The 11,475-nt window shown below is 31.0% G+C and overlaps 3 protein-coding genes across 3 annotated transcripts; 2 read left to right on the forward strand and 1 right to left on the reverse strand.

Annotated features, from left to right (window-relative positions):
• Positions 1-283: 283 nt before the first annotated feature.
• Positions 284-1,782, reverse strand: RFeSP (Rieske iron-sulfur protein). Its single transcript, XM_035093587.1, has 4 exons — positions 1,466-1,782; positions 1,141-1,290; positions 892-1,069; positions 284-788 (listed from the first exon to the last, which is right to left on the reverse strand). Exons 1-4 carry the CDS (start codon positions 1,662-1,664, stop codon positions 503-505), a joined length of 813 nt encoding a protein of 270 aa, XP_034949478.1. The 5' UTR covers positions 1,665-1,782; the 3' UTR covers positions 284-502.
• A 1,921-nt stretch (positions 1,783-3,703) lies between these two features.
• Positions 3,704-6,382, forward strand: LOC118073301 (ankyrin-1-like). The gene is made up of 2 exons (XM_035093717.1): positions 3,704-4,334; positions 4,416-6,382. Exons 1-2 carry the CDS (start codon positions 3,704-3,706, stop codon positions 6,380-6,382), a joined length of 2,598 nt encoding a protein of 865 aa, XP_034949608.1.
• A 1,923-nt stretch (positions 6,383-8,305) lies between these two features.
• Positions 8,306-11,217, forward strand: Dbp21E2 (putative ATP-dependent RNA helicase Dbp21E2). The gene is made up of 7 exons (XM_035093530.1): positions 8,306-8,719; positions 8,799-9,056; positions 9,284-9,601; positions 9,978-10,235; positions 10,306-10,413; positions 10,476-10,867; positions 10,965-11,217. The coding sequence occupies exons 1-7, from the start codon at positions 8,648-8,650 to the stop codon at positions 11,164-11,166; spliced, it is 1,608 nt and encodes a 535-aa protein (XP_034949421.1). The 5' UTR covers positions 8,306-8,647; the 3' UTR covers positions 11,167-11,217.
• Positions 11,218-11,475: the final 258 nt, after the last annotated feature.

Consider the following 11,475-nt stretch of genomic DNA (forward strand, 5'->3'; position numbering starts at 1 on the left):
TTCAGCTGATATAAATTAAAAACAAAATATACCTCGGACATTTATAAGATTTTTTAATTGTTGAAATTAATGGTTTCTGATGATTTGTTTAAAATATGAAATAATTTAATAAATTTTTCAGTTATTCAGAATCTCAAATTCATGTACATTTACTGACTGATTTTAAATGATTTATTTGAAGATAAATAAATAAATTTACAAATAAAATTGATAATTAATTTGCAAATGATGTAATGAAATGCACTGAATTGTTGTTTTTATGGAAAAATTTATGTTCTCATGGTAAATTGTCTGTTAATTTATTCTGAATTTTGTACAGCTTAACATTATTACACATTTTTGCCGCACATTTTAGAAATAATTTAAAATTTGAAAAGATTGTATTTTTTGTCGTAATTGTACAAATTATAGTTTAAAACTGATTGATGCTGATTTCACGGCATTAATAATATCCTTTATTCAACAATGATGTCATATTTTACTACTAAGAAATCGTTTTTATTTAACCAACGACGAGCAAGTTATCAATGAACTCATGGTGAGGTACTTCTAAATTCAAAGGAGCTGGACCTTTCCTAATTCTGCCACTAGCATCATAATGTGATCCGTGGCATGGACAATAATAACCACCAAAATCTCCAGCATTAGCAATTGGTACACAACCCAAATGCGTGCACACTCCAAGGACAATTAGCCATTCGGGATTTTTTGTTCGTTGGTCATCACTTTCAGGATCTCTTAATGTTGAAATGTCCACTGATTTTTCTTTTTCAATCTCCGCAGAATCTCTGTTACAATATTATCCAATTTATTATCATAAAATCATAATATATTTTTTAAACAATTTATAATTAAAATTCTTATTGTCATTTTTTTTTTTTAATAATATACCTGTGCCGAACAAACAAAGGTTTTCCTCTCCATTTGAATACCACACTTTGTCCCGTTGGAATTTTAGTAATATCAATTTCAATTTTGGAGACAGCTAATACATCAGCAGATGCTGCCATACTCGAGACAAGGTCGGTGACAATTACTTTAGCTCCATAGACTGCTGTTAATCCAGTTGCTAAAAATTTCATAATGCAAAATTTTATTATTTGTGGATAAAAAAATTGTAATGTTTTATTTGAATTATACCTGCGGTAAGTAGATACTCGACACTTTGTTTACTTCCTGATCTATCTGTAACAGCAGCGGGATTTTTCGTACTGTCTTTGCGGTAGTAGTCGAAATTTGGTACTCTGATGTCTCTATGAGCCCATCTTTTTTGAGAGATTTGGGTGTTCACTAAAAAATAGAAAATTTAAGTTGATATGTCAAAAACACCATTTCCATAACGCTGCATATTGTAGAAATGGAAGATAGAAATATTATATAACCTTTTATGAGTATCTTACTTCCAAGTTACACTAGTGTACAATTAATTGATAATAGTTTTAAAATAGAATTAAAAAACACTCACCAGCGGGTCCAGAACTAATACGAATTGGCTTGGTACAGAGATTAAGTGCAAGACTATACGAATTTATCCGCAGGATTGGATCAGGACGAGCTGATTTCTTGGAGTCTTCAACGGTTCCTGATGTAGCCTTACTTGATACGGCTGTTGCTGTTACTCTCATAAAAGGAGCAACGTTTGTATATTTTGTTATTACGTTCATTTTTTTACCTTGTTATTAATTTCCCAATAATACGAAATCAGACAAACTGGTGACGAATTGCAAGCTATCCCGAAATCAGCTGCAATCAGCCGTACATTTTTATTTTCTGAACCAGCTGATGATGTTAAGTACTTTATTGATCGCAAGAGGACGGAACAAGACTGTGTAATAAGGCGGTATTTTCAAATATTATTTTATTGTCGAGTGAGTCGATTCATGTTTTTAATGGTTAGAAAAATAATTTATCATACAAAGGAGAATTTATTGAATAAACGATTTACTAGTAAGATTAATTAGCTTTTATATTCAATTTTTTATTTAGCACAGAGTCGAAAATACTAAAAAGAACTCCTAAAAGATCGGATTTAAATTATTTGAACCTCTAATGAACGCATTCCAAGAACATGATGTCACTTCTTATATCTAATATAAATTTAGTACAACTATAAAGAACACCATTATCGATGACAATATTTACATAAATGATAAACTATCCTACAGTTTGATTATAAAAATGTTTAAAATATTTAAGGCTACGCTGAAGCCAGAGAAGCAACTGATTCCCCCTATTCAAATACATGGGAGCGGGATAATTCTAATTTTTTCGCCAATTTACAATTATTTCTATAAAATTAGGTACCAAATTACAGAGGAATTAATGCCGGACTGACGTAAACAACAATTTTTTTTATATAATGAATATTTTTATTAAGAAAATTAAAAAGAAAAATAAACATATCATAAATTGATTTGTCACGCTTAAATTCCAAGATGGCGGCCACATCATTTAGATGAAAAATTACTAATTATTTTATTTTTATACGTTTTTCGCCCAAAATTCGTGTTTGCATCAGTCCTTGCTACCTATCTGAATGTCAAAAAAATAAATTTATAGTATAAAATTGAATAATTTAGAAATAATTAAAAATATTGTATTCTACATGATTTTCTCCGGAAATTAGTTTGGAAAAATTTCAATAGGTGGCAGCATTATGCTTGCAGATGACCTCAGCAGAGAAAATAGACCTGCATAGAAGTTCAATGCAGTGTTCTGTTTATTAGGGATCATCCCAGGCCACCCCAACTGTGTTAAACTCCTACCTGGCTCCATAACAACCCATACTAAATTCTTGGAACACATCGGCCCATTTGAAATAAACTTCTATTCACGTCTCTCTTCTCTGACCTCAGTCATCCATATCAGAGAAAATAAATATTATAGAAGAACCATTGCATGAAGTTTTACCAACCTACTTAAAAAGTCAATTATTCATTAAATAAGCTCAATGTTGTTTTTTTTTTCGTCATCTCCATCATCGATGCAGTTTGAATCTTTTGGAAGAGACATTAAGCCTGTGACAATACTATATTGCTCTTTTCTGACATTGTTAAAATTAACAACACTACATTAGAGAAGAGAAACGTGAACAGAAGTGTATTTCAAATGGGCCGATGTATTCCAAGAATTTAATATGGGTTTTGACGGAGTCAGGTAGGGGTTTAACACGGTTGGGGTGGCCTGGGGTGATCCCTAAACAGAAGACTGCATTGAACTTCTATGCAGGTCTATTTTCTCTGACTACATATTTTGCTTGCAACCAGTATAGCGTCATATTTTAGGACGTATCCCAAGTCGCTTGTAGAACGAGGGAAAATGATGGGCCTTATCCCTCCTGTAAACATTGGGCGTATTTAACTTTTAGGGCATGCGCACAATGAAACTAGAGTTGGTGGAGACTACCAGAGAGTTGAGTTCTTCAGTTTGTCCACAGAAGTGTATAGGAAATTTATTTTTCAAATCCACGTCTATATTATTTCGGTGAAATCGTACAATAGTGAGGTACATAATAGTTAATGTGTTCTGGTAGCGTAAAAAGTTTAATAATAAAAGAACAACTTTTACATTGACTCTTTTTGGAGTGAATTACACTTCAGTGATATTATATGAATATTCATTAATACGTGGTTGTATTTACTTCTGTGCTAATACATAATAATTTTTTAAAAAATTTCATAATTTTCTCGAAAATCAACAAACCATGTTTCATCTACCACAAAATGATTACTGCTTCCATCTTTATCATGCCATCGGAACAGGAAACAGAGTAACAGCTCTGCGCTTGATAAATAATAGCATTACTGTTAATTATTCTCTAAATGGCTACACTCCTCTACATTGGGCCATTTACAAGAATGCAGACTTTGATATCATAAAATTATTACTTGATAAAGGAGCCAATATCTTTACTACGGATCATCAAAATAACACACCTCTTCGAATTGCGATTGATTATTACAGAACAGCGGCAGCATTATTACTTATTCAAAAAGGAGCTCTTGACGGAGAAAATTTATCTGAATTGTTGGTTAAACCTGCTGTACAAAATAATCCCTATTTCATCAACATGCTCATTGACCATGGGATGCAAAATGAGCCATCAATCAGTTTACAATGTCGTATAAGAGTTGTTTTTCGTAGAGGAGGTCTAGAAATAATTGACGAATGTATCCCAAAAGGTTTTGAGACGAATTTAACCGATAATTATAGTGCTAATTCTACTAATATTGAATTGTTGACACCTTTGCACATTGCATGTGAAGATGACAATCGAAACAATTTGAGAGCTTACCTGGAAAATTGCGTTGATGACTTTGCTGTAAATCCTGAAAGTCAAATACCCGACTTCGATAATAAACTAAATACTAGAGAAAAAATAGAACTATTGCTGAAAAATAATGCAAATATTGAAGCTCAAAGCAGGATCGGTCGAACACCACTTTTAGAAGCTTGTCATCACGGAAATAATGAAGCGGTTAAAGTGCTTTTGGAAAATCATGCAAATCCCAATGCTATGGATTGGTTTGGTCGAACAGCTCTTCACTTTAGTTGCGAGAGGAAACATAAAACTACTTCATCAATAATACAGTTATTACTGGAACATAATGCATATACTGAAGCTGTGAACTGGGTCGGTCGGACACCGCTTTTTGTAGCTTGTCTCAAAGGAAATAATGAAGCAGTTAAAATTCTTTTAGAGAATCATGCGAATCCAAATGTAAGAGATCGGAATGGTGAAACAGCTCTTCACCTTATTTGTTCATGGGAATCTAAAACAAATCTCCAAATAATAAAGTTATTGCTGAAATATAATGCAGATATTGAGGCTATGGATGACAGAGGTTGGACACCGCTTATTACAGCTTGTTCCATTGGAAATGCTGAAGTAGTTAAATGTCTTTTGGAACATCATGCTAATCCGAATGTAACAGATTGGATTGGTCAACCAGCTCTTCACCTTGTTTGTTCGTGGGAATCCGAAACAACTCCCCAAATAATAAAGTTATTGCTGAAATATAATGCAGATATTGAAGCTGTTGATGAACAAGGTCGAACACCTCTTTTTGTAGCTTGTAAATCTGGAAATGTTGCAGCAGTTCAATGTCTTTTGGAGAATCATGTTAATCCAAATGCTACTAATCAGCATAGTCAAACAGCTCTTCACTATATTTGTTCAGCGAAACCTGGAACTACTCTCCAAATAATACAATTATTGTTAAAACATAATGCAGATACTGAGGCTATGGATGACAGAGGTTGGACACCTCTTTTTGAAGCTTGTTCCTCTGGAAATATTGTAGCAGTTAAAGTTCTCTTAGGGAATCATGCTAATCCGAATGTAAGGTGTTGGAATGGTCGAACAGCTCTTCACCTTACTAGCGCATTGGAACCTGTAATAACTCTTCAAATAATGCAGTCATTGTTAAAACATAATGTAGATATTGAAGCTGCCGATGAGGAAGGTCGGACACCTCTAATTGAAGCTTGTATTTACGGGAATGTTGTAGCAGTTAAAGTTCTTTTAGATAATCATGCTAATCCAAATGTTACTAATCATTGCGGTCAAACACCTCTTCACTTTATTTGTTTCGGGGAAACCGAATCAACTCTCAAAATAATACAGTTACTGCTGAAGCATAATGCAGATATTGAAGCTGTCGATGAGGAAGGTCGGACACCTCTTTTTGAAGCTTGCAACTCGGAAAATATTGGAGCAGTTGTAGGTCTTTTAAGATACGGTGCTAATATTAATATTTTAGACCAAAAAAATCGATCTCCGCTTCAATGCGCTGCTGATAAGATTTTATCAACTTCTCCCGAAAATTCTAACATTTATACGATAATCCAAATGCTAGTGTCACATATAATTACATTAAAGACTGTTAGACTAAATGTAAATACATGTGAGTTTATAACTATCAGGGGAGTGAAATATTCTGCAATAGAGGGATTAAAATCCAATGAAGTTTTAGATGATACAATCGATACACTCGACATCAAGTGTGAAGAGGAAATTAAAAAAATGAAAATGGAAAGTATTGGGATTAATGACATGTGTTTTTATGAGTTGTTAACACAACATATTCATCTTATTGGCATATTAATGGAAAATAAGAAAATTCAAGACATTTTAAAATCATCCATTTACGATGAAAAGTTTCCATTATTTATAGGTATTGTAAGATTCCGACTGCGAGATGCAAGAATTCGATATAGACGATATAAACTACAAAAATCTGCAAGGGAATACTTTAGTTCAGAAATTAATGAAGGAATTCCTCATGAATGTATCGACAAAGTGTTGGATTACTTGACCATCGTAGATCTGAACACTTTTATCCGAACTTTTAAGCCTTCGAGGGGAGAATCAGTCTTATGAGAATAACGATTTCAATCTATAACTAATTTAGTTTGGAAATATGGGAATCATTTATTAATACTAAATGTAAATTGTTTATCGGACAATTAAGTTATATCGAGTAGCTCGTAAACACTTTGAAATTTGTATCAAGTTCTAACTGACACATTGTTCTAACTTTTTTTTGAAATTCACTTAGTAATGAGTTTTTGAACATAATTATCAAGTGTGTACTACACTATCTTCTTGACATTGTGCAATTTAAATTTGTAAACTATCAATCACTATAACTTTTGGATAAAAAATCATGTAATATTGTAAATATTAATTTATTTTTATTTAATAAGTAAAAACTCCAAATAATATTAAGTTTATATAAATCGGTGAAGCAATTTAATTTTTAATGAAATGAAATCATTTATTAAACCAAAGGTTCATTTAAGTAATTCTCCAATACAGTTTGACTATAATTTCTGTATTATAAAGTATTGTAATTTTTGTATCTTTGTATTTCATGAAAAATAAAAATCAAGATAAATTTTTTGAAAAACCACTGAATATATTTTAATTTATCTTATTACCTATTCTTTTTGTAAAATTTAGATAATACGGACTATGAGTATTCTTCAAGTTTCTGTGACCGAGTACCTTGAAAATCCCTCATTAAAAAGCAATTTTCTCTTTACTTCGAACATTGTTAATTTTCCATTAGAAAGTTATTGCAGGGGGGTCGATTTTTGAAATTCGTAATTTTATCATATCTTTTCGTTTTAAGACATTTTAAAGCATATTAGAAGGTTTCAAAATGGACGTATGTATACCGTGTTAAACTCCTACCTGACTCAATAAGAACCCATACTAAATTTTTGGAACACATCGGCTCATTTGAAATAAACTTCTATTCACGTCTCTCTTCTCTGCCTAAGGTCAACATAATGGTCATTACATCTTATACTCATTGACTTATGTTAACTTAATGAAAAGAATGCCAAGATGCAAATGATTAAATATTCAATTATTAAATTAATTAATAGTATACAAGTAACTGTACATGCTGTTTTGTCTACGAATTTAACATGCATTGGTATTTGTAATAGTCAGTTTTTTTTCCATTCGTGTAACTCGTTAGTTATTTCATATTCTAACGATATTTCCAATATTACAATCATTTACAAAAAAAAAAAATTATAAATATACGGAAAATTGAATGTTTGATAAAAATTTATTTTGTTTATTTTAAATTATCAATTTCTTGAATTGGTAAAAATAAATTTCTAATTTTTTTTTTGTAAATGATTGTAATATTGGAAATATCGTTAGAATATGAAATAACTAAAGAGTTACACGAATGAAAAAAAAAACTGACTATTACAAATACCAATGCATGTTAAATTCGTAGACAAAATAGCATGTACAGTTACTTGTATACTATTAATTAATTTAATAATTGAATATTTAATCATTTGCATCTTGGCATTCTTTTCATTAAGTCAATGAGTACAAGATGACCATTATCTTGACCTTAGGCAGAGAAGAGAGACATGAATAGAAGTTTATTTCAAATGAGCCGATGTGTTCCAAAAATTTAGTATGGGTTCTTAAGGAGCCAGGTAGAAGTTTAACACGGTTGGCCTGGTATGGGGTGATCCCTAAACAGAACATAGCGTTGAACTTCTATGCAGGTCTACTTTCTCTGCCTTAGGCTAATTACTACTGTACAATTTACATAAGTAAAGTATTATTATTCATTTCTTATGCGTTGGTAATTGTAGATCAGCAGTCGTTTATAATTTAAAGGAAAAAAGAGAAACCTTTTTAACCGGCTGATGTTAATATACTTGAATTTGCCTCTTTAAAAAATTGCGCCAAAAAATGTATCTAAATGGCGTGGTAATAGTAACAATTTTGTCCACTACGAGGCGACAGAGTCTTCAATCACGATGGCGGAAGCCATGTGACAAATAAGTTTTATTTGGAAAAAGATTTTCAGTGTTTTTTGCCGATATTTGTATGAATGATATAAATATCTATTCATTAAAACATTGACTTTAGTTAATAAATAAATTTTCTATGTTTTTATGCATTTATATGATATATCATTGAAAAGTTAATTATTTGTTACCGGTAATCTTACGTTTCAACAACGTAATATTGAATCATTTTTCGTATTTTTATATTTAATAGAAATAATATAATCAATGTTTATGAAAAATACAATAATACAAAGCTTGTCTTACAATACTACATTGTAAAAACATCTAAAAATATCAACTGTTTGCTTCAATCATGTTGCGAAGACTTTGTAAGCTTTGTCAGATTGTAGAAACACCAGCAATTAAAAGTTTACGGATTTTTTCTGTACGTTCTACTTCAATAAACTTCTTAATTAAAATAATTAATTCATTATATGATTATAAAACTATTTTTAATATTACAGACTGCAACAGTACGGAGGTTAGAAGAAGAGGCGATTGAAAAAGATGTTTTCGCTGATGACTTTCTATCTCATACATCAAAAGAACCTGAAGTTGTTGTTAAATCCAAACGAAAACCAATAATACACTGTAGAGATCCTAAATTGCATCATTATTATGGTACAACATATCCAAAGTTTCAAGAAATACCTATTGCATCCAAAAACTGGATGAGCAGAAAATCCAAAGGAGATTATTTTACTGTATATCCTACACCAGTGGTATGTTTCGACTTGTTTTATTATTGTTATTCATTATTTTTTAATAATTGTTCTGATTTACATAAATTTACTTGCACTTATGGATAGCTAATATTTATTTCTTTGAAGTCTTAACTTCATTCTATTGTATTATGAGTTACAATTATTAGTCATACCAAATGTATATTTATTAGCATTGATTTATTACGTAATTTATGATTGAACATTTATTTCTTTTTTTTTTTTAGAAAGATGATTCAACTGACAATTATGATTTGGAAAATACATATTTCTCTGACATCAAACTTGATTCTAGATTAGTAGCAAATTTGAAGAAATGGGGATATGAACATCCTACAAAAATACAATTGGATGCAATTCCACAATTGTTAAGTGGACAGAATGTTATTATCACAGCGGAAACAGGATGTGGAAAAACATTTGCTTATTTGATTCCTATTGTACAGCAAATTTTAAAATGGAAAAAGATAGGCCAAGAGAGAAATTTAAATACCCCTTATGCTGTAATTATTGCAGCCAGTCGAGAGTTAACAGCACAAATTGGAGTAAGTGGCGCTTGAGTTAATAATTTACATTGATTGTTTATTAAAAAATAGGCAAGCAAACATTTTATCTCATTGTTCTGTCGATAACTTTGTCCATAATATCATATAATTAATGAGAAAGTTTTCTGTCTGCCTCATGTCTTATATTATGTTAGACCTTTTTCTAATAAGCCTTTTTTATTGCGGTACACTCGAACCTAATCCGTTCAAGTCTTATTACCGCGTGATTCTCAGGATCATTTGTCTGACATGTGTTTTCTGTATTGTTTTCTACCATGGATTTTCCCAATTTTATAGCTTTCAGCTGCAAGGAATTCAACTTTAATAGGTTACTTAAGATTGAAGCCATATTAATATTAGATTTTTTTTTTTTTAGATGGAAACAAAAAAGTTAACAAAAGATTTAGACATTGATGTGCAGACAATTGTTGGTGGTAGAACCACTAAAATAAAAAGGAACCCTCCTATACGAAATGTAGATATTTTGATTGGTACAGTAGGTGTTTTATGTAAAATGACAACATGGAAAATTTACAAACTAGATCATGTTTATCATACTGTTTTGGATGAAGCCCACGCTTTATTTGACGAAATGTATGATGATAAATTATTATCGTTTCTGAAGAAGATAAAAGTGAGTTTTAAAACTAATTTTCTCGGTGTATGATCCAAAAACAGTTACATTTATTTATGAATTTTTACAGTTTGGATTCCGACAACCTGGAACCTCGATTCCAACGAGCAGTCAATTAATATTAGCTTCAGCTACAATGCCCGAAACCATGCCAGATTACCTTGAAGAAGTTGTTGATGTAAGATTAAATATTATTAAAATTGATCAAACAAAATATTTCTTTTTCTAAATATTTTTCAGGTGAATTCCATCATTAATCTTTCAACCCCTAATACACATCGAGTGTTGGTTCCACAAAAATTTTGGAGACTTGGAGCATTACAAAAACCATATGAACTTTTAAAATTGGTAAAATCAAGAGCATTACAGAAAGCGCCTACACTTATTTTCTGTAGAAATGCTGCAACTTCTGACTGGATTGCAATATTTTTAAATTCAATGAATGTCAAAGCGATTGCACTTAACGGGCAAATGCCTGCTGTCATCAGAAAGGATAGATATGGACAGTTCAAAAGAGGTGAGGTTCATATTTTATCAACCACGGATTCAGCTGCACGAGGATTAGATACAACGATGGTTGATCTGGTTATCAATTATGATTTTCCTGCAAGTACTGCTGATTACGTTCACAGGTTGTTATTTTTATTAATATTTATTGATGATTAATTCATCTTCGGCAATTGTTTCAAGGAAGATTGAAATTTTAATAAATAAATATTCAATTTTCAGATGTGGTAGAACTGGTAGACTTGGCGGAGTGCAAAATGGAAGAATAATAAATTTTATTTCAAGAAAATATGAAATCGAGTTGACTCAGAAAATTGAACGAATTGCAAGAAGAGGAAGAGCTATTCCAATGTTTAATATAATTGAAGCAAAGGAAAATATTTCTGTAGACCAAGAACTTAAGATGCTTTTAGAGAGGTCGTAATTGGCTGTAAAAAATAGATAATAAACTAATAAAAATAAACAGTTAATTTTTTTACTGATTTTGAAAAATAATAAAAAAATTAAGTATTTTGGCAAGAGGAAATGGGGGAGATGTTGAACCAACCCATCCGCTATTTCATTCACTGAATCTACATACCATCACATCCGGTTTTAACATATGCTATGAATGTTGTATCAACTGGATAACATGCTTTTTTATTGAATATATTTTATTTCATCTTTTCAATCATTATTTATTCATTCAAACCCTAAATAAAATATGATAAATTAATGGTAAGTAACTAAATCT

Source organism: Chelonus insularis, unplaced genomic scaffold (genome assembly GCF_013357705.1).
Source record: "Chelonus insularis isolate UGA/USDA-ARS -01 unplaced genomic scaffold, ASM1335770v1 scaffold_277_pilon, whole genome shotgun sequence".
Lineage (NCBI taxonomy): Eukaryota > Metazoa > Arthropoda > Insecta > Hymenoptera > Braconidae > Chelonus > Chelonus insularis.